Source organism: Paramormyrops kingsleyae, chromosome 13 (assembly GCF_048594095.1).
Source record: "Paramormyrops kingsleyae isolate MSU_618 chromosome 13, PKINGS_0.4, whole genome shotgun sequence".
Taxonomy (NCBI): domain Eukaryota; kingdom Metazoa; phylum Chordata; class Actinopteri; order Osteoglossiformes; family Mormyridae; genus Paramormyrops; species Paramormyrops kingsleyae.
Window position 1 is genome coordinate 11,322,120 of NC_132809.1, and position 25,170 is coordinate 11,347,289.

At 45.0% G+C, this 25,170-nt stretch overlaps 3 protein-coding genes across 7 annotated transcripts; all 3 read left to right on the forward strand.

The window, feature by feature from the left end:
- Nucleotides 1-500: 500 nt before the first annotated feature.
- On the forward strand, nt 501-6,631 carry LOC111859423 (uncharacterized). Of its 4 annotated transcripts, none has more exons than XM_023842054.2 (5): nt 501-553; nt 1,124-1,213; nt 1,426-1,509; nt 3,817-4,001; nt 4,343-6,631. In XM_023842054.2, the coding sequence occupies exons 2-5, from the start codon at nt 1,135-1,137 to the stop codon at nt 5,201-5,203; spliced, it is 1,209 nt and encodes a 402-aa protein (XP_023697822.2). In that variant the 5' UTR covers nt 501-553; nt 1,124-1,134; the 3' UTR covers nt 5,204-6,631. The 4 variants fall into 4 exon arrangements, with proteins under 4 accessions (XP_023697822.2, XP_023697821.2, XP_072554291.1 ...); XM_023842053.2 differs by lacking the exon at nt 501-553 and adding an exon at nt 563-849; XM_072698190.1 differs by lacking the exons at nt 501-553; nt 1,124-1,213; nt 1,426-1,509 and adding exons at nt 2,618-3,429; nt 3,550-3,656.
- Nucleotides 6,632-10,891: 4,260 nt separating this feature from the next.
- LOC111859405 (troponin I, fast skeletal muscle-like) lies at nt 10,892-17,373 on the forward strand. Of its 2 annotated transcripts, none has more exons than XM_023842028.2 (7): nt 10,892-11,038; nt 12,487-12,516; nt 12,684-12,720; nt 12,882-13,010; nt 16,451-16,540; nt 16,638-16,814; nt 17,041-17,373. In XM_023842028.2, exons 2-7 carry the CDS (start codon nt 12,509-12,511, stop codon nt 17,137-17,139), a joined length of 540 nt encoding a protein of 179 aa, XP_023697796.1. In that variant the 5' UTR covers nt 10,892-11,038; nt 12,487-12,508; the 3' UTR covers nt 17,140-17,373. The 2 variants fall into 2 exon arrangements, with proteins under 2 accessions (XP_023697796.1, XP_023697797.1); XM_023842029.2 differs by having other exon boundaries at nt 10,902-11,097.
- A 142-nt stretch (nt 17,374-17,515) lies between these two features.
- Nucleotides 17,516-23,957, forward strand: LOC111859406 (troponin I, fast skeletal muscle-like). The gene is made up of 7 exons (XM_023842030.2): nt 17,516-18,870; nt 20,923-20,955; nt 21,264-21,300; nt 21,394-21,522; nt 22,158-22,247; nt 22,334-22,510; nt 22,852-23,957. Exons 2-7 carry the CDS (start codon nt 20,948-20,950, stop codon nt 22,945-22,947), a joined length of 537 nt encoding a protein of 178 aa, XP_023697798.1. The 5' UTR covers nt 17,516-18,870; nt 20,923-20,947; the 3' UTR covers nt 22,948-23,957.
- Nucleotides 23,958-25,170: the final 1,213 nt, after the last annotated feature.

Below are 25,170 nucleotides of genomic sequence, written 5' to 3' on the forward strand. Positions count from 1 at the left end.
AGAATTTAATAAAACTTCATTTAAGTAATTTAAATAAACTTATTATGTTCAGACATAGTCATAAATAGATAAAAAAATACATATAAATAACCAAATTGTTCCCTATACCACCTGGATAGGCTTCAGATTCAACACAACTCCAATCTGGATAAACAATAAAGTCTCTGGGTGGATAGATGGATTCATAGAAGAGTGATGCACTTTATTTTTCTTAATTTTCAATGAATTGCAAAATATCAACAAATGCATTTTAAAAAATTGGTTCCTAATTTCCCCTGCAATACATGCTAATTTTCATTCTAGTTAGCATATTAATTAAAGCAGTTTTACCTGAATACGGCGCTAGATTTCATATACACTTTTCAGTATTCACGTAATTTGTAATTAAGGTAGATGCTCCAGTGATTTGATCTATATTTTTAAATCTATTATTATTTCAAATGACCCGATCGCAACAGATAGTGACATCCACAGCAATAATTTATACAAGAACAACGACCGCAGTTTGGACGGACTTCATCTCCCAGCATTCCCTCGTCGTCGCGTGGTTGAGGTAACTCGATTGTCCACGTGAGCTTTTTTCAGCTGTATGCTGCATAGATCGAGTGGATGGCGGAGGTTCCGTAGAAATAATGTATTTTCGGTTTCAGATCCTTTTATACATGTAACGAAAGTGTCATTGTGTTTATCGTGGCAAATAGCGTATCTTGTGCAACGCAGTCATTTGTGTGTACGTGTGGAAATGGCCAAAGATTTTGCTGCAGCTTCAAGGGGCTGCGATGCCATCTCTTCGGAGAGCTCTGCAGTGATTAAAGAACACAAATCACGAGGGTTGCCATTCATGCAGATGTACGAAAACCATTTTATTTATTACGGCTGCCGGTTCGATAAAATTACAATTTACCGTGGTTAGCTACATTAGATTACTGTATAATCAGAGTTTCGTTCTGTAAGATGCCAGGTTTCTCGTATGTTTGCACCATAAGCATCGTTGTAAATTGCGTGGGAGTCGTTTTTCCTTCTAATAAAAATGATACTTTGTGTTTAAATTATCTTTAACAGAGAGTGCTTCGAAGCATTTCGGATTTCGTGCAACATCTCATTTGTATTGTTTGTTTTCCAGGGGGTCATAAGATGGAATCCATAGAAAAATGGAACAAAGATGTTTTCGTACTTAAGCTGCCGGATAAGAAGCTAAACTCCAAAAAGAATGGTAGGGCAGGTATTTCGTGTTTTTAAAATTGAACATACATGATGATTAAGTTGTGTAATTGTTACAGCATGTATTATATTCCGTCTTGCGAAAATGATTCTGATTTAGTTTGTGAACTGTTTAGTTTTTTTTAATTAGTTATCTGACACAATAATAGGTCTAAGAGGAATTCATGAATGATTTCTTGTTTTTTTTCTTCCTACTTTTCTTAGGCATGATAGCCAAGTATGTTCACAATCCGTCCAAGATCAACAATAGTCTGCAGCCCTCGATCACTCGTTCAGAATATGTTACTGGTAGGTGCAGTAAATCTGGTGCTCGAGTCCGTCCATGTTCAGATGTGGCATTTTAGCCTGCATGTTTAAATCAACACTGACAGCAGACCATGACAAACGTGTGTGTCTTCCCGTTAGCTCCTCCTGTAACTGGAAAAAGTGTTGTTTTATCTCTGCTAATCAGTGACACATGCAAACATTGAAGTATCCTGCCCTGTTAAGTCTGCTTGGGCCTAGTGCACCAATTAGATTTTCCGGCGTTAACGTTTAGCCTTAAAGTGATTATGATGCCTCCTTTATGTATTGTGGGCTTTGATCTCTTAGAACTCTGTGTTTGTGCACAAAGGTACAATTACATTTTTTTACAATGGAAGTGGAAGTGGCATGTGGCAATGGGCCAGTTGAAATCCGTGTGAAGCCTGTATCGTCTATGTGTGACTTGAATTTCACGCGTACCCGTGTTTGCGTGTCTCCACCATTAGCTGTCACCAGTGAAAATTCTGATACTTTAGACATATTCTTATAATTGAGTACAATCTAGAACAGGACTGGGCAATCTTATCCACAAAGGGCCGGTGTGTATGCGGGTTTTTGCTGCAACTCCCTAATTAGATTACTAATTAGAGCAGTGTTTCCCAACTCGGTCCTCGGGGAACCCCGGACAGTCCACTTTTTTGCTCCCTCTCAGCTCCCAGCCAATCAGCAACACTGAATACCTGGTACAGGTGCACTGGGAGCTGAGAGGAAGCAAAAACGTGGACTGTCTGGGGTTCCCCGAGGACTGGGTTGGGAAACACTGAATTAGAGGACCGATTGGCTGAAGAGTCCTTGCCCCTGGGTTTGAACAGCTGACCTAAAGGTTATACCAAAAACCTGCATACACACCGGCCCTTTGTGGATAAGATTGCCCACCCATGATCTAGAACAAACTTCAGTGAGATTGACAAGTACATTGCACTCATTGACCATCTTGGTTTGAGGTTTTGTAGCCTATCCAGGCTGTATTTTGACTCTGTTCTTCTCACCTGGTGACAGAAGAATGCTTGTTGTTACACTTTCTTGCCAGATGTAGCAGTAGTAGATGTGAATGAAATGCTTGATTTTTTTTCTCTCTAATTGTGTACTTCATGGGATTGTATGAAGCTCAGTGGGTTAAGCATCAGTACTTGTGTCTGGAAGGTATTACAGCACCAGTAGGAGCCTTGGGCAAGGCCCTTAACCTCAGCTGCTCCAGGAATGCTTTGCTCTCTGACCCTAAAAACGTTCCTCACTTGTGTTGCTTTTGACAAAACTGTCTGCCGAATAGCTACATATCATTTAAAGTAATGGGATTTGCAGCCTTTTTTGTTGAAGTTTCTTTAATGTTTGAAATGGCAATTAAGGGTTTATTGTATCTTTAAGAGGCATAGGTCTTCCTCTGCAGGACCTCGGTGTGGTCACTAGGGGGCAGGATTCTTTAGATCCCCCCCAGTGTATAATACTTGACAGTGAGATAGCTGCCCTCTTCTATCCTCCCACCTGCTGCATTTTACCATTGAGAGTATACAAAGTTTGGTCCTTGTGGCTGTGAGTCATGTGCTTGTCTCCACTTCAGCTGTGTCAGCCCCACGTCTCCCCGGGTACCTCCCCCCCCCCCCAGCACAACAAGCCCCCTACCCGGCACGTTATCACAGATGTGCTGCGGACATTTGTATGCGAGGCCCCACAATTTATTCTAATGCTGGTCCGTGCGATAACGCCTCACTGCCGGTTATGTAACCACGCTCGGAGAAAGTCAGGAACGCATATCTCGCCGCGGCCTTAAACGCATCACAGACCAGGCTGCTATTGTTACGCCTACGAGAGGACTACTCAAGGGCTGAAATCGCCGCTGAAACGTGGTGGAGCGCGTCGACAAGTCGTCTGGTCAGATTCACTGGGTCTTGTGATGTAACTGCTCTGGTACTTTTTGTATTTTACTAACATGATTTTCAGTTTCCTGGGAAGAACCAGAATCAATTTTTTCCCCCACCAATTGCTTTCCATACATTTCATACATACATTTCTATACATTTTTTTCAGGTTTTTTTGGTGCTGAGTATGAGGAGTAAGTGTCTATCCAGTACCAGTGCATACAATAGGAACATGAAATGTAATGTACAGATAGACAGGTGCACAACGGGGATGAGGTAGGATTGGGGGAAATGGCAGCGAGATGTTCCTCTATGTCAATAATGAGTAATAAATATATGGCAATAAGTAAATAATGGTTGTGGTGAAATAATTGGCAGATGGATGAACAGGCAGCATGTAATGGGAGGCTTTTCCCCCTCCGGTGCACATGTGTAGGCTCCTGTCCCAGCCTCATCATGAGTAGGCCTGCGCAGCCCGAGTCCCGGCCGGGAGCCCGGGTCCTGACCCCACAGATGCCCCCCAGGACCCACCGGCCCCTCTGCTTCTCCATCTCCTCCGACAGCAGCGGCCGCTTCAAGGCCCTGGAGACGCCCGAGTGGAAGAACAACCTCAAAGCGCAGGTGACGCCTTCGGTCGTGAGACCCCACTGACGGTCCCGCATGCCTGTCAGCCCGGGCCTGACGCGGAATGGCACCGGAGGCGCTGACGTTCCCTTATTGTGTTCCCTTGACACAATAATAAGTAGTAATAAGGGCTATTAATAATAGCCCCCACCCAAAACCTTCTGCTATGCTCTCTCTCATGTGGTCTCTTGAGGGGGAATAATTTATGATAATAAATAATAATAATAACAAGCATGGCCATTGAAATAAATGTGACTGGGCATGTTAGAGTTCTAAAGTGTGTGATAGAGTGCTAAAGAGTGTGATAGAGTGCTAAAGTGTGTGTGACGTCCCTGCAGATGGAGCAGGCCCACAGCGCGGGGGCCGCCAGCAGCACGGGCTCCCTAGAACGCGCTTCCCTCTTCTGCGCCTCCGGTTCCACCGCGGCCCCCAGCTCCGGCCTCCCCAGCCCTGTGGAGCCTCTCGTCAAGAGCAGGTCCTCCAGCCGCTTCGCCCTCTTCTCCCCGCCTTGGAACAGCAGCACCGAGTCGGACTCCAACCCCCCGTCGCGCTCGGGCTCCAAGAAGCTGCGCAGCTACAGCTGCCGCGCCGGTTCCGGCGGGACGGGCGGCGCTGAGCCCAGGGCGGCGGACGGCGAGCACTTCCACTTCTCCGAGCCGGTCATCTCCAAGGTGACCGACTACATCTACGTGGGCAACCTGAACGCGGCGTACAGCGGGCGCACGCTGTGCAGGAACAGCATCGACAGCATCATCGACATGAGCAGCCTGCCGGGGGAGGCGGGGCCCTGCCTCATCCCCTGCACCTGCACGCGGGGGGCTCGGCACAGCTGGTCCCGCCTCAAGGTGGACATGGGCGACCTATCGGACGCCGTCGTTGAGGGCCCCGCCCTCCGGCAGCGCTGCTTCGAGGATATTAACGAATGCATCGACGCCTCCACGGAGAAACGCAAGCGCGTCCTGGTTCACTGCCGGGACGGCTACTCTCTGGCCCCAGCCTGCATCATTCAGTACCTCATGGTTCGGCAGAACATGAGGCTGATCGCCGCCTACGAGCTACTCAGGGCCCGATACCCAGTAAACATCCGGGAGTGCCACCAGAACGTGCTGGTCAGCCTGGAGAGGGCGCTGCGTCCTGGCGGGGATGTGGACCCTGAGTGTTTCAAACAGGCGATCTCCCGAAAGGTGGCCTGGACCTGACCCATCTTCCTGGTTATTGTGGTAATTTTTATCTCAGCTTTTTTTTTTTTTGTGATGCTAGCCTCATCAAGTCCCTCCTGAATCAGATCTGTGAGTTGTGATGTTGTGATTCCCGTAGGAATGATCAATGAGCTATTTAAAGTATATATATTAATAAATGGGTTGTACTCCGCTGTTCGCAAGTTGGACTCAGAATAAATTCATCAGGATGATCCTCTGCGGCTGTCTGTCACTCTGATGGTCCAGTCTGCCTGCGGGGACCCTTGTTCTTCAGTGTAGCTGTCATGGACACCCCCAAACACCTTTGTTTCCGAACTTTCCGAACTTTTGCGGTGCACTCTCTGTCATGCTGGATTGAATGCTGTCATTTCAAAGAGGATCTCGGGTGATCCGGTGACATGGATGTGGGATTTTATGCCGATCATGGCATCTTCCCTGGCTTCTGATTGGCTGGGGGTGACTCAGACTTTTGTGGGGTATGGGGAGGGAGAAGACCCCACGTGTGTGTGTGTGTGTGTGTGTGTGTGTGTGCTTTTCTTTTTAGACTTTCAGTTATCCAGTAATGCTCGTCCCTCACACAAGCATTCTGGGTGACCGGTCTCGCTGAACGAGCAGGATAAACATTATCCGATTGTCCACAGAGCTCTCTGATAACTTCAAGGGCAGTGGAGACAACACAGCATGGGGCGTCTTCTCATTGATGCGTTTCCATTGTGACATCTCTTGGCAATCCGGCGCCCGTGAGCATGGCGTGCTTGTTTTTTGACACTGGTTTTGACCTGTCGCTGGGTGCCGCCTAACCGCAACGGAGAAGCTGTTATTTTTTATTTGAATTACATCCCTTTCCTCCTTCCTCAAATCTACAAGCATTGCAGATCCAGGCAGTCATTTCAGACACTGACGACCATCCCCTTGTGCTTTCGCACGAAACCGTGGTGTTCGTGGAATTTTCCGTGACGTTTTAGCACAGCACAGTCCTACGCTATTCGATATTACAGAGTGTCGTATGTGCTTGGTGTTCTGATTGGTCGGCCGGTCATCGGTGCCAGTATTTATCCAAACAAATGTTGTGATGACCAAAATGCGAAACGTTTGTAACGTAACATCTGACAGTGCATTCTCCCAGTGTGTCTGGTATTGATATTGTTTTTCATTGATGGAAGATATGGCTACTGTTCGTTTGATTTCCAGGTATTGGTTTTGCTAGTTGATTTTTTAATTTTTAATATATATAGACTGATACTCCTGTCAGTGCTACGTAAGTCTAAGAACACTCAGGCAAATTTTGTAAAACCAAGAAGTTCTGACCGTGTTGGAAAGGTAATTTACAAAAACATGCAAAGCCAGCAATGTTTCTAGTGTCATGGTTTTAAAGTCCAATGTATTTGTAAATGGTGTAAATATTAAAGGCGACTTGGTGCAGTTGTACTAGGCCGGACTCTGGCATGTTCTTTTGTTTGTTTGGGCTGTTTTTTTGGTGATTGCATGTTAGTGTAATAGGGGATGAGCATCAGTTTTATTTTTACATAATTTTGGTTTTGTTATGTGGGTCATAACCCATAGTTTGGATTCATCCTCATGAGCATCTTGCTGTTTAAATTAGGCTACGTTTTTCAGGTACCAGAGGATTATAGGGAATGAGAGAGAGCTGGGATTTCTGTTTATATTTTCGTTTTCATCTACACAAGTAGAATGCAGGCAATTATCAAGGAGATGATACTGCGATTACATACTGGGAAGATGACTTCACAGCTCGATGCTTTTCACCATGGTAACTCGGGTCAAGTACCCTTCTTCTGGGTATAGGGGTTGGATACGGAAAACGGAATCGGCCAGCTTGATGTTTCACAACTGTGTCCACAACCATCACGTCATCTGCTGTTCCACGTTACAGCCACAGGACTGAAGAGCAGAGGAGGCAGGTCTACGTCACTGTGCCGGGCGCCTGTTACAGTCTTCCAGTGACTGAAACAGGCTCCTGTTCAGTGAGTTTCCCTCTGGCTGATTTTAAAGGGCAGAACGATTAGCAGCTTTAAGACCCCGAGTTCTTTACATAACGAGACGGTAATTCAGTAATTTGAATTTTTCAGAAAACGATCCGGTGTGATTAAAATAATCTAATAAAGACGACACGCTTAGCCCTTGGAGCAGTTGGCTGCAGTTAAGGGCAAGTAGCATTTTGTGTGTTTGTCTTTTGCAGAGTTTCATTAGGACAGGGGTTCCCAGCTCTGGGCCTTTAGCATCCCAGCCTTGCATAGCTTAGTTCTCTCTCCATCTCACCATACCTGATCCAACTGCAGAATCGAGAAACCCAAAAACGTGCAGGGTTGGTACACGGCTGCATTAGAATGTCATACTAAGCAATCTGGGCAAATATAAGCTGCAAGTCCTTTGTGTATTTCTGTTCTGTTAGTGAAACGCAGCCTTTCTAGCACTGATGCACATTGTCATCGCTGTACGTGGATCAGTGTGATTCAGCTGTAGGTTTCGTCTCCATGACTCCGATGAGCTATAGCAAGTAAATCTGTGACTCCACTCCCATCCCACATCCCAGTGTCCCTTAGGGATTTGCCGCCTCCTAATTCCTGCATGCCCCTCCCCGTCTGCTTCTGTGTGAAACATCTATTTCTGTCCTATTAATTCCATTGCCTTTCTTGTATGCCCCCCCCCCCCCCCCCCCCCCCCCGACAGCCCTCCGATGATCACTCACAAAACTGTCTCATATTTGGCCCCCATCCCCCAAACCTGATCTCTGCACCGGTGACTGTAATAGTCTCTGCAACTGCCAATCAGCTCTCAACATGTCCATGTCATCTCAGGTTACACGTCTTGCATCTGCTTCTTTTTTCCCCTTGGTCTTTCTAACCCTCTGTTTACTGCCTCCATGGGTGTACTGGTGACCCTGGTTTCACATATTTGTCACTCTTTGTCCCTCCTTATGTCATACCCTATTTTCATTGGGTAAGCACCACCTCCTCACTCTTCTCATTGGATAACTGCAAGTGTTATGTGCTAACCCTGTCACTCTTTGCTAGTAGCCCCTCAACCTGAGACTCTCCATCCAATATCGATTTGCCTGCATAGCAAGTCAGCAGCTCAAGTGGCAGGATACTGTACGTCTGACATTTGATTGACAAGCTCCATAAATACCACTTATTTTAGGATGTAAAATGAGTAAAAGCCCAACTACCCAAAGGCAAGTCTGGTGACCCCTGTGTATAAAAGTCTGGTGACCCCAGTGTATAAAAATGGACTAAGGGCTTTGCACCTGTAAGACCGCCTTTAGGTAGACGGTTGTTGAACTCAGCCAGACTTCAGGGATCTGCTGCACAATTAAGATTTTTAGTTGCAAGTGCTGATGAGGTAATAAACGACCAGAAGGAAACCAACTACAAAACATAATTTCTGCTAGTGCAGGTAAAGCAGGGGATTTACCTTGAACTACATATGAGTTGTGGAAAATGTCTTATTCCTTTATCTATGGCTTTTACCCCTGGATCTTTCTCCTCAGCTGGAAACTGCTGCATTTTGGAGTAACTGGGTTGAAAAGATTCACCAGCTCTGTCCTAACTCTAGCCACCATCCTGAAATGGTATGTTTTGTTCTCACCTTGAGTTCCTTCTGAATCTCATACTTTAGAACGTGCAGCCAATCTGGACAAGTGCCCAATGTCGAAGCCATAATTGCAAGAAGGTGCCACAATGTCTTCGCAAATCCTCCACCACCTCGGACCAAATGGACGTCTTTGTGAATCCTAAAGCCTCTCAGCTTCACGCTGGGCGTTGCCTCATTCACCTTCATTTCTTCACCCCACTTGCTTTGGCCTGATGCTCTTGTCTCTTGATTTATGGCTGCCGTTTCCCCTGGGGAATGCATGCGTGCACCACCTCTGCCAGGGAGTCTGGTCTCGTTGAAGCACTCTGCCCGCCTGCCAAATCTCCATCCATTTATACATTCTGTTTAGCTTTCATCTGCCAGTCTGTCAGCCACTACACTCTGCTCCTTGGTATGGGAGAATCATTCATTTTCACCACCACCCTGTCAGACGATGATGAACTATCTGCTGACATCAGAGAGGCAGGGGACCTACCATCCTCCAATTAAAATGTTCCCTCAAAAGAACGGAGATGACATCATAATCTCAAAGGAAGGCAGAAAAGTTTGTGAACCCTTTGGAATCTGGATTTATGCATGAATGCCTTTCATACATGGTATAACAATAGACAATATATTATTGAACAAATGGTATAGAACTAATAGTCTTTGATGGGAAAAGTATGTGAAATATGTGTTATTGATTAACGAGACCCGACGACTTATGAGTCTTTGATCACAGACTCCCTGGCATTTAGCTATAAAGCTTCTTTATACAAAGCAGTTGACAAAACAGTGTCACAACGTTGGCCTCCCTTCACCATGCTTAAGAGTTCAGGTGAGGTTTTGCTGTGATATGCAGTGTTTTGTTTCATTCAGACACATCACTGCATACATTTATAAAAAAGTTCAGCTTTTGTCTCCTCTGTCAGCAGAACATCATCATCTTGTCTCCCTGTGGAATTCAGGATCCAACCCAAAATGTTGGTACTCACCTACTGGGCGTTCCCCGGTCAAGCCCCCCAATATATTATCGACCTTCTGCCACATTATTCCCGCGGGCGTACTTTGAGATCTACTCAATCGCATTTCCTTTCAGTTCCTCGGACCCGATTAATGACCCGTGTGGATTGTGCGGTTCCCTCTACGGCCCCAAGGTTCTGGAGTTTTCTTTCAGAGTTGCTAAGATCTACTCTATCAATTGAAATATTTAAGAAGCGACTCAAAACATTTCTGTTTAAGCAGGCTTTTGTATAACTTTACTGTGGTTTTATTTCTGATTTATGTTGCGTGGATTTCCGTATTTTGCAGTTTTGTATGCAAATTGTTCAGCACTTTGTGACCTTTGTGAAAGGTGTTATATGAATACATTTCTTTTACTTTACTTGTAGTGTTGTGGGACATCCAGCTAGTCTTGAGCAAACTATAGATATGTATGATTTTTTTTTGGAGGGCAGTGATTTCCTCTATGGTAACGTCCCATACAGTATATACCACGGTCTTTTTGAGTTACTCTCGTAGTAAAGTCATGAACACAGACAGTAGCAAGTGCAAGATTAACAAGCTGCTAACTAGGATTCTTTTTCACTTCGCTGATGCAGGTCCAAGGCTTTAGAAATCCTTTCATAACCCTGCCCATTTTTTTGGGTAACAACTCCTCTTTTGAGGTCCTCTGAAATTTCTATTGACCATATTGGCTAAATTGCACTTTGAGCAGAGCTCAGTTGTGAAGAGGCAACCAAAATGGTATATTTTCTAATATTACAGGGCAGAAAGACTCCACGCACAAATTGATTTGAACAGAATTCCAATTACTCTCTTTTCAAGAGCTCATTATCCTAGAGGATTTCATACTGTTTCTGTCAATGATCTCGATTGTTTAAATTTGCTCCATAAAGGTTAGGCAATACAAAACGTCCAGCATGCTGTCGCTATTTATTAGTAAGACTTAAATGAAGTTCAACTTCATAGCAACCATTCATGCAGAAATGCAGATAATTCCAAAGGGTTCACAAACTTTTTCCCACAGCTGTATAAGGAGCTGAGAGCTGGGGGATAGGATTTCTTCTACTAGCCTGCCTGTTGGTCTAAGAAGGAATCCATTTCCATAAAGAGAAGGATGAGGTTTACCTTAGTCGTCAGAGAAAGCAATATATACCATCCGAATACTTCAACTGCTAGTGTCTTTGCCAAACTTCCTTGTGTCTAAGTCTGTCGGGCTGTCATCTTCTCTTCTGTTGGGTGAGACTATTTCCTCTCTTTTCATCCTGCGTTACATCTGGGCTATCCAAGACATTGTGGTATGCTAATGGCTAACCCTATACTTACAAACCCTGATTTGTACTTTTCATGACTGCCGGTGAGGGAACACCATATGGACTCGAAAGGTGGAATTAATCCTGCATCAGTCCTTCTGTAACTGTTACCACAAAGGCTGGTGGCAGTATTGCATGTGCAATATTGAGATGTACTGTTGTTCACTTAGATGGCATGCTCACAATATTGAGCCAAAATATTACAGTTCTATATTACAATGAATTTGACATTGTCCTCTGTACAGTATTTTCAGATGGAGTAAGAGTTTTTTTATATTCTTTGCCTTCTTAATTTTTTTAATGTAGTACGTAAATGTATATATGAAATGTCAGTGTTTTTTTCTTTGGTCCTGAACTCAATGGCAAAGTGGCTGTGAAATTTTGAGCAAGTTGAATGTGCAGCTGAACTGTGAACCAGCGTGATCTGATAGTTTGTGTCTGATATATCACCCGATGATGGGATACACTAAAAGTGAACTGCTTTCGGCAGTAAATTTTGAAAGCGATACTCCGCTGTTTACCCAGGTGTCAACACATCCATTTACATGTATATGTACGACCTTGTGATTTTAGTCTCTGCAGAAATGTCTGTGGCTTGTAAATGCTGACTTTGGTGCACGTTGAAGCAGAAGAGGGTGCGGAAGAATGAGTTTGAGCAGGAATGGGAATTACCAATAACATTATCTCTCTGCCAATGTCACCTGCTGCTGTTGCTGTGTTAATCTGAATCTGTCACTTAGTCGTGTCTATATAAGCCATCATGCTGTTTTTGCACATTTGTAAAACTCGACCGATCTGCTAAATATCTGGAAAAACAAGCCTGCTGTTTTATTTCCAGCTCTCAACTTTTGCACTGTTTTTTTTAAATTGAAAGGACTGATTTCATACAATTAAAGTTTGATTTTGTTCAAATCAGATTTACTGCATACTTAAGTGCAGGCACAGCAGACTGTGCATGAATTGAACCGTAAGTGTTGACCAGCTTAATCGTGAAATTCAGTTTAATGGGTTGGTCCTCCTCAAAGTTGTTACAGAAGGCAAAGTCTGGCACTACCACTTGTGGTGTCAGGTGTTACCCATCTGCCAAAGCAAGGCTATCCTAACACAGCAATGCGAGACAGCTGGCCCTTCTCAACCTACTCAAATTTAGAAAGCTTTTGAGAAAACACAATAACTTCATCAAATCTAAGTAATAATTCCTGCAATGAGGACAATTTATTATGAACAATCTATGTTTTTATAGTATACGTGTCTCTGAATAGCTTAATGATTATTGAAAGAGTCATGAGTTTAGTTTGATGTATGGTCACTATTAATTAAAGTGATGTTTTCTGGGTGATTCATGAATATTCACCATGGCTGCTTTTTCCACAGGTGGTAAACACAAACCGCAAAGATGTCTGAGTAAGTGTCCTGTTCGCTTTGCTTTGTGGACATTATGAAATAATGATGCCAATTCAGGGCTTTGGCTTTGTTTTCGGAATCACTGTACAGTTTATTACATTTTCAGTTTTGCTGTCTTTGTTCAATAGCATTTGCATTGACACTTTATTTTCTGCCAACCTCTTTAGAAAAAAGATGTCATCGACTCGCAGGCATAATCTGAAGGTAAAGAGCTCATTTTACGTCATATTCGGTAGTTATAGAACTGATTTCTGTGATTAAAGGACAAATCGTGAGGATGCAAACCATTTTATCCTTATTTAAAAGTGACTGTCAATGTCCTTGTCTTGTGACTGATCGTGCTTCTGTTCGTGTCTCTTTCGCAGAGCTTAATGCTCTCCATTGCCAAGGGCTTACTGGAAGCTGAGGTAAAGCAGAAGGAAGAGGAGAGAAGAACCTACATGGAAGAAAACTGCCCACCACTATCTCTGCCTGGATCATTGCAAGAGCTGCAGGTACGCTCTGATGCCACAAGGACCACCAGGTTCCGTTGCCATTTCCAGACGGCTCTAACACTGCTGTATCTGTGAGCTTTACATTTATTGAAGTATCAACTAACCTCAGACAAATCAAGATTAGCAGATTTTATGTAGCACTGTGTCACGCCCCGCTCCGTCCGCTCCCGATGTGTGCCACGCCCACCTCATTACCTCCTGTTTCGCCCTAATTGTTCCCACCTGTAGCTCGTTATCTGTTGCCTAGTCCTGTGTATTTAGTCCGAGTCTCAGTCTGTTTCCCCAGATCTGTCATCGTTGTATGGTCCGTCGTTGTCTGCACCTGTCCTTTTGCCTTTAATAAACCCTTCACCGGACCTTTTGGCTTCATTCGCCTGCTTCCGTGCTCGCGTTCACCTCCGAAGCTGACAGAATGACAGATCTCCCGGAAAGCATGAAGCAGCAGTCCGAGCACCACCGGCTCGGACTGCTGCAGGACTTCATGTACTGGCATGCCCAGCCCGAGGTACAGGAGGACCCGCTAGCCCTGGAGCTGGCTAGCCGGGGCTGGGACCTGCTCCGGAAGGAGCGCCCGCCGGGGCAGGAGTACCCTCTAGGTAAAGCCCGGAAATGCCTCCGTCGGCTGCAACGCCGGCTCGCCGAGCGTGGGGAGAAGCAACAGGAGGAGACTCCGTCGCTCTTCTTAGGAGCTTGCTATCTCCTCCCCGCCTTTGAAGACACCAGCGCTACGAGCCTGGCCAGCTCGCTTCCGGAGCAGCCCCCTCCGATGGAGGCTTATGACTATCGGCCGGAGCGTCTGGGGCAGGGAGGAATTCGCGCCGCGAGAGACGGCATTCCCCGGGTTCCCAAAGCCCTGAAAGGGAGGGCGCCCACGCGCTCAGCACCCTTCCTGCCGGCTCCGGACCTGCGTGTTCCGGCTGTGCGTTGGACGGCACCGCCGGCTGCTGATGCCGCCGCACTGCCCGCGGCACCGCCGGCTGCTGATGCCGCCGCACTGCCCGCGGCACCGCCGGCTGCTGATGCCGCCGCACTGCCCGCGGCACCGCCGGCTGCTGATGCCGCCGCACTGCCCGCGGCACCGCCGGCTGCTGATGCCGCCTCGGATCTGCCCGCGGCACCGCCGGCTGCTGATGCCGCCTCGGATCTGCCCGCGGCTGCGCTGCCTGCTGCCGCCGCTCCGGATCTGCCCGCGGCTGCGCTGCCTGCCGCCGCTCCGGATCTGCCCGCGGCTGCGCTGCCTGCCGCCGCTCCGGATCTGCCCGCGGCTGTGCTGCCTGCAGCCCCGCCTGCTGCAGCCGCCGCGATGCCCGCAGCACCGCTCGACCTGCCGGTCCTGCCTGTCTTCCCTGCTGCAGCTGCCGCCGCTCTGCCTGCGGCACCGCCTGCTGCAGCTTCCGCCGCTTCGTCAGCGGCACCGCCCGTCCTGCCTGTCTACCCTGCTGCAGCTGCCGCCGCTCTGCCTGCGGCACCGCCTGCTGCAGCTTCCGCCGCCTTGTCAGCGGCACCTCCTGTCTTGCCTGACCCGCCTGTCCTGCCTGGCTTGCCTGCAGTCCCGGTGGCTGGCCGCATGGAGGCTGCGCCCGCCGAGGCGCCCCCTGCTGGCCGCGTGCTGGTGGCGCCCGCCGAGGCGCCCCCTGCTGGCCGCGTGGAGGCTGCGCCCGCCGAGGCGCCCCCTGTTGGCCGCGTGGAGACGGCGCCCGCCGGGGTGTCCCCCTCTGGCGCGCCCGGAGTGCGCGCCTTTGGGGGGGGGTTCTGCCCCGCGACGGCGCCCCCTGCTGGCCGCGGGAGGGCAGCGCCCATCCTGCCGGCACCGGAACTGCCTGCCCTGCCGGCACCGGAACTGCCTGCCCTGCCGGCACCGGAACTGCCTGCCCTGCCGGCACCGGAACTGCCTGCCCTGCCGGCACCGGAACTGCCTGCCCTGCCGGCACCTGAACTGCCTAAGGTTGCCATGGTTACGCCCCCTGCTGCCCGCGTGCTGGTGGCGCTCAATGAGGCGCCCCCTGCGGGCCGCACGCCCGAGCCCGTCTCACCTGACCGGCCCGTCTCGCCTGTCCAGCCGGCCCAGCCCTGCTCACCTGTCCAGCCGGCCACCGTTCCAGTCCTGCCCGCGGCCCCGCCTGAGGCCGCCGTTCCAGTCCTGCCCGTGGCCCCGCCTGAGGCCGCCGCTCTGCCTGCGGCCCCGCCTGAGGCCGCCGCTCTGCCTGCGGCCCCGCCTGAGGCCGCCGCTCTGCCTGCGGCCACACCCGAGGCTCCGGCTGCCCCGCCTGTTGCCTCTTTGGAGGCCAAGACACTTGTCTGCCCAGACTCGACCTCCCTCCTGACTCCTTCTCCCTTACCCCGGCCAGACCGACACCGCCCAGGACCCCGCCTGTCGGTGTCCCGTAAGGGACGGGGACACAGGCGTCGGGCCTGGGTCCCGCCCGCCATGCCCCCTGGCTCGCCCGTTCGGCCCCTAGCTGTGGCTCGGTGGCTGCCTGCGGGTCCTGCGCCTCGGGGTCGGCGGTCGCCGCCGGGTCCCCCCCTGGTCCCTGGGTGCCGGTCCTCGGTCCCGCCTCCGGCTCCCGGTCGGCCGCCTCCGGGCCCCCCTGCTCCGGCTTGGCGTCGGACGGCGCCTTCGCCGGCTTCGGCTGCGCCTCCGCCTGCCGCGGCTTCCCCCTCCTGCCTGCCTTCCCTGGTGTTCCCTCCTGCTCCCTCCTGGTCCCCTCCGTCACTCCCTCGTCCCGTCCCTTTGGTCCCTGGGTGGTCCCCTCCTGCTCCCTTCTCCCTCTCCCCTGCGGCCCCTCCGGCCGCTGCCCGTCGCCCGCCTGGGCCTTTTCGTGCTCCCCTTGCTCCTCCTCCCTTTTCGTTCGTCCCGCCTGTCTCTCCTTCTGGTCCCTTTGTCCCTCCTTTTGGCACTCCTGGCCCTTTCGTGTCGCCTGTGGGTGTTCCCCCTGTGTCTCCCTTCTGGGTCTGTCTCTCCGCCTTCCCTGTTCTCTGTCAGGTCCTGTCCTTCTTTTCGTCCCTGTTCGTGTTTTGCGTCTCCGTCCTGTTCCCTGGGTTTGGTTGACGTTCTGTTTTGTCTTTCAGGTCCTGTTCCCTCGTCCCGTCCGTCGCCTCCTCCCTGGCGCGCCCGGTGTGCGCGCCTTTGGGGGGGGGTTATGTCACGCCCCACTCCGTCCGCTCCCGATGTGTGCCACGCCCACCTCATTACCTCCTGTTTCGCCCTAATTGTTCCCACCTGTAGCTCGTTATCTGTTGCCTAGTCCTGTGTATTTAGTCCGAGTCTCAGTCTGTTTCCCCAGATCTGTCATCGTTGTATGGTCCGTCGTTGTCTGCACCTGTCCTTTTGCCTTTAATAAACCCTTCACCGGACCTTTTGGCTTCATTCGCCTGCTTCCGTGCTCGCGTTCACCTCCGAAGCTGACACACTGTTTGTCTACCTATTTGTTGCCACCCAGGAATTTTGCAAAACGCTTCACCAGAAAATTGACAAAGTTGATGAGGAACGATATGACCTGGAAAGCAAAGTGGACAAGAGTTCTAAGGAGGTAAAGGGCTTGTCTTCCCTGATACCTCCATGGTCTTTTTTGTAATAGGTCTTAGTGTCTCAGTACTGTTCTGTTGTGATTCCCCTTCTGGGTTCAGATTGAAGACCTGAGGATTAAAATTCAGGACCTGAAGGGTAAGTTCAAGAAGCCGGCTCTGAGGAAGGTGCGCATGTCCGCCGACGCCATGCTGAAGGCTCTGCTGGGCTCCAAGCACACGGTCAACTTGGACCTGAGGGCCAACCTGAAGCAAGTGAAGAAGGAGGTCAAGGAGGAGGTGAGTGATCTTCTGAAAACAGTAATGCGACACAGGTCTGCAAAGAATGGCAGTGACTGAAACGTACGGGCTGAAGAATGAACTGTCCGCAAATCTGATCTTGCCGATCCTCATTGTTCATGGATTTGACTAGATTGAAACTGAATACAAAAAAAAAAAAATCACAATTTAAATATTTGTCATCAGTCGGTATTCAAACACATCATGCTTACATTATGCTTCATAGGATAAGGACCTGCGTGATGTTGGCGACTGGCGCAAGAACATCGAGGACAAGGCTGGCATGGATGGCAGGAAGAAGATGTTTGAGTCCGCTGAGGCATAAATGTGTTTCTCTTGCCTGGCTTCTGCTGAAATGAGCTGTGAATCTCATGTCAAAGTCGCCCATTGCTGTATTTGCTAACCGCTAGCTGTGGTGGGGGGATAGTGGGCAAACAAGGCCAGGGTCTGTCGCCATAGCTGAATGACCATTTTACCAGCCCTGAAGCCCTCACTGCGACTCATTAACACAAATATTGCACACAAACTTGTATAAATAAATGACTTTAAGGAAACTTTTCATACGCTTTATAGCCTTTTCTGTATGCCTTTGCAAGCATTTCTTACTTTGCAGGTTCTTGTGGATGGGAATATGCACATATAATTGTTTTAATGTGAGTGAAAATGAGCTAGTTTAGGAGTAATCTTAAAACACAAGTAACATTCAGAAGTACATTAATTACCGATACGACTCATAAGTATTTTTTAATTAAAATGTAAATATCATGGACCCAGCTGCTATTAATATATTAATAGGTACTATTAATAAATACTGTGTACACAGTTATGTTCATTTGTCATTCTCGTGGCTGATGATAGTTAGATCAGAATCTGAATTTCTGTTTTTAGTATTTGAGGTAAATGCTGTAATGCTCCCTGGGATGTTATTCATGCAAATACTGTGGTATTAAATAACACAATCTATTTTAAAATACGGTTTTAACAATTTTAAAAAATAGTTATTAAAACACTTCACATATGAAATAAATTTAGACACTGGCCTTTAGGTCTGGCAAAAAATTCTGGAAGCTCAGTTTTGCAGTTACCTGAATGTCATGACATTTCACTAGATGCTGGTTATCTCAGTGTGTCAGCTCTTTTTCGTTTGTTGCTTTCATTTGTTTATAATTTGTCTATTTGTATGTATCGGTCCTCAGGAGTGATGGCCAGAGTTACAACTGACACAGCTTGTGTGACTCAAGGTCTAATTAGTGTCATTTTTAACAATTAGACCAGATTTAATCTTGAGGAGTCTCAAGGGTTTTCCCTGTTTACTTTTCCCTACATCATCTCTCTCTCTACCCCTTTTTCAAAACACTGCCTGTCATAGAGTATGTTCTTTACTCTGAGTTTTCCCTGGAAGAGGAACTTTTCATTTATTGCTGTTGCCAAGGAAACAGCAGGTGTGTGAATGAAAAGCGGTGTCTCCGTCATTCACGATCTGACCAATGAGAACCCACCTCCCAGGCTTCAGTCAGGTAGGTCTAAGAAATCCTTTTGTTTCTTTAGATATCAGAATTAAGAGTGACATCATACCTGCCTCAGTGCTGTTTTGAATTTGAATTATATGTATAATGTCATAGTGAAATTTATATGTGGATATTTATCAATCGTGTTCAATTAATGTGTTTGTAAAGTAGATATTATCGATGAGTGATGTTTCTGAAGTATAAAGTAAGTAAACGTATTTTAAATGAATTTACATTGTAACTCATTAAAGATTTTATTGCGGATTTTACTGGGTAGCAGTGTTTATGAAATAAGACAATGAGATGACATACTTGAAGGACAGTTTATTTATATTGGATGAATGTGAGGGAGTGGATGGATGTAGTGCTGTATTTCTTGACCTTGTTAGCCCATTGGTCTGGGGGTAATCCTCTGCCATAAACAGAAAGATGGGGATTTGAAGTGCTCTGGCAGAATGCAATAAATACCATCCCTACATTTCAGCTCTCGGCCGCTTTTCTCTCCATCGCTGCCACACGCTTTTCCTGCTCTGCTCTTCTCCTCACAGGTAGGAACCATCCCATCTCTCTTTCCGGCTGTACTCTACTCATCTCCACACCGGGCTGCTTATATCGCCGTCAGTAAACGGTTTTACTTTTGTGCTAGAAGTGCCAAGCTTTGTGCTCTCCATAGGCAATTTGTCGTATACTGTATGTTGTATTGCTGTATAAAGTTTTTTTTTTCTCTTCATAAATTAAGAGCTGTAAAACAGCAAATGCTAAGCATGCTAAATTTTAAAGTATAATTAAATTAAAATGAATTCTTATAAAACCAGTGACTTTTTCAGCTCAGGTGATTTTAATTTTAGGACGATCATACAGAACATTGGGGTAAAACAAAGAGTAAATTCGGAGAAAAAAAATACAAAAAGTTGTCATTCGCAGATAATGGGGCTTGAATTATGGCCTGACGATGTGTTATGCTATAATTGAGAGAGCCAGAAGCAGTAAATTTGAAAGTGATCTTCAAATGTTATCCTTGCTGTCAACAGAATGTTGGACTCAAATAATGTCAGTTAAGTCAAAGTCTTCCTCATGCCTATATCTGCGTTTCTGAATTTTCTGCATTCTGACCCTGAACAACAAGGACATTGCTGAAGCTCTGTACTGTTACCCTCCAGCAAAACGGAGGGAAAATCCGCGTCAGGCAAAGGTCACATTGGTGCATTTCTAATCGTGCTTGACATTTGAGCCAGCTGTCAAATTACTCCTCAAGTACTGATGAGACATAACGAGCCCAACAAGTGTTCCTCGGTACAATTAACGACAAAAAATTGGGAGGACGAGCTGTCAGCTTGCTGTCGCCTTCGCTCTTTAAAGTTTCTATTAATTGGCCTTTAACATGCCGCTGTCTTGTGCACTTGACACTTTCTCAAGCCGAGAAGTAAAAAAAGAAACAACTTCTGCTACTACAAGCTAATATCCACAGATGAGTTGATTTAGCCAGGATAAGTGAAAAGCTAAGGTGCCGTTTTGTATGTAATGCACAGCAAATTAAAGATACCAACAAATCTGTATCCATGGTAAAAATAGTAAAAACCTTAAACCCTCAAAAGTCTCCAGAATGTTAGGATTACTTTGCCTTTCAAAATGATCTTGTCCTCTATTCAGAATCTATGAAAAAGTCAGCAATTTTACTTTTAACCTTCTGACATCACCATCTCACACAGAAGTCATATATGTTAAAGTGTTTTGTAAATGTAAACTTTTTCAGGTTTAGTTTAATTCCTTGTTCTTGCTATGCTTTGGGCTAGTTTAGACCAACCAGCTAAACACTGTATTAATAAGAAAGAGGGAACCTCTGGTTGTAATAGTAGGACTAATTGTGTCTTAATAGAACCTAAAATGACAAAAAAAATAAATGAGAAAGCTTTTGTAATATATTGCTGTATGAAGCCTAACATTCCAGTGTGAAGTTGGTTAATAAGAAAAGACTAAAGATGATCTTAAATTATATTCATATAAAGCCAAGTGCTGAGTGGTAGGAGCTCCATGAATATGGAGAGTTAAAGATCTTGTTAGTTTGTATTTGATTAGGCTCCAGCGAGATGTAATTTGGAACAGTAGTTATTTCTGAGATGTGTTGTAATGTCTCGGCACTCTCAAGGAAGGCCTTCCTCTTAAGGAAAGCACTGGCAACATCACATGCAGTGTCAGATTTTAATGACTTGTCCCGGAGACAAGCCTATCATAACAGAGTGACCGAACAGGAGATCTTGCCATCCCCAAATTTAGAAACCTTTTGCTTGCCTCTGGATTTGCTGATCACTGCACATGCTATCCAAATTGTATCACGGATTAGGTCTTGTTCAGATCATGTTCCTGCTTATCACATGAATTTACTATTAATTACCCATTTATTTACATATCATCTGTTGTTTTTTTCTCATCTATGCATTGTATGTGCGATCTAAAGAATAAACCTAATTTCATAATGATACAGAAATCGTCACATTCCATATTTATGATTAAACGTTTCATCAAAAGCTCAGATATTTACTCATGAAAATGTATCCAGTTGTTTGATAGTATATTTTGATCATTTTCATTTCATTTCCCAGCTTGTGAAGCATACAGGCTACCAAAATGACAGAGTAAGTGTTTTGTGATTGTGGGATTGAAGAGTTTTGTTTATTAATCTATTGTATGCTCTAATACGGTACTGAAAATGACACCCATTGTGTTTTTCCTCTGAAATCACTTATTTGTGTTTTTCCTCTGAAATCACTCATTGATAATGTCAGGATGCAGGCATGAAAACTGGCAGCAACTGCTTGCTATACTTTCATTCCTGTCATGGTGTTGCACCTTCTAATAAAACGGATATCTTGCTATGCATCTGACGTAGGAAACAGTGGTTGTTTCTGAAGTGATAACATTGACTTTTCTTTTCAACGAATAGAAAAAAAATGTCAGCAAGCCGTAAGCACACCATAAAGGTAAAGAGGCTTGCTTGATTTTATCACCAGATTGAGACTACTGTGATTAGGTATTGGTACTAATAGGACTTTTGTTAACGCAATGTCTACCAGAGCATGATGCTTCAGCTTGCTAAGACTTTACTCGACCAAGAAGCGACTGAAAAGGCAGAAGAGAGAAAGAGGTACTTGGAGGAGAAATGTCCTCCCTTGCACCTTCCTAATTCTCTGCAAGGGTTACAGGTAGGACACCAAGACTCAGGCCGAAATATAATTAGTGATTATGTTCTCTATTTCAGATGTTTACAAATCAATTACTCGTCATTTGATGCAAGATATATGTAGGTGAAATGGCCAACACTGAGTGTTCTAGCACCCTAGGCAAGATTGCTAAGCTCCCTTCAGAGCAGCAGAAAACAAATTCTGTCAATTCATTTGTATTAAAAACATTTCAGTAACACTGGGTATCTGGTTGCAAACTAGCTAGCTCGCTTCTGTTTCACAAGAAAAGTAACGGAATCTTAAAACTAGTGTAAATAACAGTAACATCACGGAATGCAACTTAGATAGCCAGGGACATAACTGGTACGCAAGTACCGGTACGCATTCACCTTTAAAAACGATACGTGCCACAATCGATTGTTTGTACAAGTGCAAATGTGTACTTCATTTATGTGCATTTATGCTGCTATGACAAGAAAATACCTTGCATTTTAACCTGTATGCGGCAAATGAAGTAAAATTAGTATATAAAGATTAAAATGCATTATATTTTGTTTTAATATCAGCGCAAATGCTCATATAATAAGTACGCATTTATATTGTTACATCATTGTAGCTATTCTTTCACACAGTGTGTTGTGCTGATTTCTTATTAGGAACTATGCATGGAATTTAACGAGAAAATCGATGTGATTGAAGAAGAACGATACGACTTAGAGAGAAAAGTAGCACTGGTCTGCACGGAGGTATACCCACATTCATTCGTTAATCGCATTTACTTTTCCTGGACAGCTTGGTGTTCCAAATGTCCATCTTCCTCCTGATTTCGCAGGTGGCTGACATGAAAATTAAAATCATTGACCTGAAGGGTAAATTCAAGATACCAGCTCTGAAGAAGGTGCGAATGTCTGCCGATGCCATGCTCCAGGCCCTGCTGGGCTCCAAGCACAAGGTGACCTTAGATCTGAGATCCAACCTGAAGCAAGTGAAGAAGGAGGCCAAGGAAGACGTGAGTGATCCTTGAAGCTACAGCAAACTTGTTACAGCACTTGTTTTTATTTTTCGCAGAGAATGTGCAACTACACAGTCAGAAAAGTACTAGTTTGTACCTTTTGAGGGTACAATTACTTCTCACTGGAGCCAATTGTACCCGAGTTGTAGACAGACATACCTTTTAAGGTACAAAAATGGACTCTGAGTAACATTTTTGTACCATTGGAGTTTATGGGCAATTTCTCTCTGTTATGTGTTATACCCAAATCTAGTAAAAGTAACCATAGAAGGATGGTTCCTGAAATTAATCTGTCAATGTCCTCGAATTCTCCACATTTCTCATCCTCACCCCTAAAGAATAAGGACCTGCGTGATGTGGGTGATTGGCGCAAGAACATTGAGGACAAGGCCGGAATGGGCGGCAGGAAGAAGATGTTTGAGGCTGAGTCATAAAACTGGTCACCCTGGCTAAATCACCTGGAAGGACTGGGATTATTCTCCATGCTGTCAGGCAGAAACTGCTCCTCTTTTTGCTTCATAGTCTGCATTGCTATTCAACTTGCTTTATTGACCTAATTATTATTGTCAGTAATCTTTAGCATGGCACGCCAACTCACTGTAACATCTATGATCTATGTACGTTATGCCAAGCTGCAGAATTTACAACTATTAAGTAAAAGTGTTCTTTCTTTATAAACTTATTATACACACACAGATGAGAAATAAATGATTTGAGGAAAAAACTCATTTCAAGCTTTTCTGACTGTTATGCTCCACACAAACAGTGTCAATTTAAGTGGCCATAATTCATTGGTTCAACAAAAGAAATGCCTATGCTGTATGCAATATGAATGAATTAAAATGTGCACATTCATTGTTGTTATAAATTAAAGTTGAGGTGCTTGTGTGCTGGGAAAGGCCTGGCATTTCAACTTAATCATCTCTCAAGTGTTAAACTAATTATTATCACTTACAACAATAATAGTAGCAATAATATTAGGTATTAGGTGTAGGCATCATTTTGAAGCTCAACTGTAGAAAGGAAATTACATTCAGAATTTTTGGATTTCATGGAAATATCCATCTGAAATGTTACATTATATTATTTCCTAAACTACTGAATATAGTGTAATGCAAATATTTCATTGATTTTTTCTTGTGAAACTGACTTTCCGGCTGAGAATTTTTAACGGATCTAAATGTATTTAGTATTATTATTTTCCCAAAGCACAAGCAGCCTAAAAGAAGTGCAGAACAAGTGAAAAAAGACAGAGGTGAGTGACCTTCAAAACAAGTCGGCTTTTACAGTCAGCAGTGTTAATGTCATTCTTTGCCTCTTGAGAATAACTACATTGTTTTATTAGCAACTTCTATGTTTATAACATTAAAAAAAATCTTTATTTATATATTATTTATTTATTTTTATATATTATGCAGCTATACTATACATGTTGTCTTTTTTTTTTTTTAATCTTAATCTTGTATTGCCAGTAAAGTGCAGTAGGGGGCAGTGCTACTACAATTTGGAATTAAACATATCAGATATTTTTTCCAAATGTGTTTTATTGCTACTTTGTATGTATGCAAGCTCAACAGGAAAATATGTCCAGCACGAACTTACGAAATTTTCCAGATTGTTGAAGCAGTTGTGTTTTTCCATGGTGTTTGATGCTATAGCAAATTTGTGAAAGGTGATTTAACTGCATTTTTACGAATGTACCTTTAAGACAGTATATTAGCTGTAATTTGTTGTAATTATGTTTATGCAATGTCTACAGTGGTTGCCACTTGGGGAGTGGTACTATACAGAAGTAGAAACAGATATTGTTCATTTTTCTTTTTTTAAATGCGCTGATGATGTCTGACTGGCAGGCTGCTTTGCAGTGTTCGCTGCTGTCTTGACACCAGTGGAATGTCACTGGATCTCCCTGCAGAAGTATCTAGGACTCATCACCAGGCAGAAATCCAGCCAACCAAAGTGACCTCCACCCTTTAAATGCGTCTTATATTACACTCAGACCTTAAGCTGATGCTTATCATGGATACTCAATGCAAGGAATACTATCTTTATTAATTTAAGAATTGATTTACAAGTGATGTTTGAAATACACTTGACTGTGATTCATGATTAAATGTTTTCCATAATGACTAAGAATAACTGACCTTCCTCATCTAATGTAGCTCTTTAATTAAACATTTTATGTATAAATAAATATAGATAAATACATATATGTTAGACTCCAACTAAGTAATTTTGGTTTCAGAGCTATATTATAATATTATTTTATTCCCCAGTTTAAATTTGAATTTTTCTGGTAGCAGCTGTTTAATTCTTTACCCAGAGTGTGGAGCTAAAAAGCAGATATCATATTTGAGTCAGATCTGACAGTTTTCACCTTTTGGGACCCATTTTTGTAGAGATGAATCGGTAAATTGTATAGGACTGTCCTCCTAGACTTTACAACTGAAGGTTCATTTATACACCAAATAATTCAAAGACACCTTTCATTTTCATTATAGTGTTTTGATAGCATTTAGCTCTATCCAGATTAATGTCAAACTTTTATATTAATGACTGACAAATGTTTCTTGTTGTGCTTAAAGTCTTTTCATCTGAGGTCAAAATTTATCATGTTAGAAATCTTTCTGCTTCAGATATAATGTTTGTAAGATACA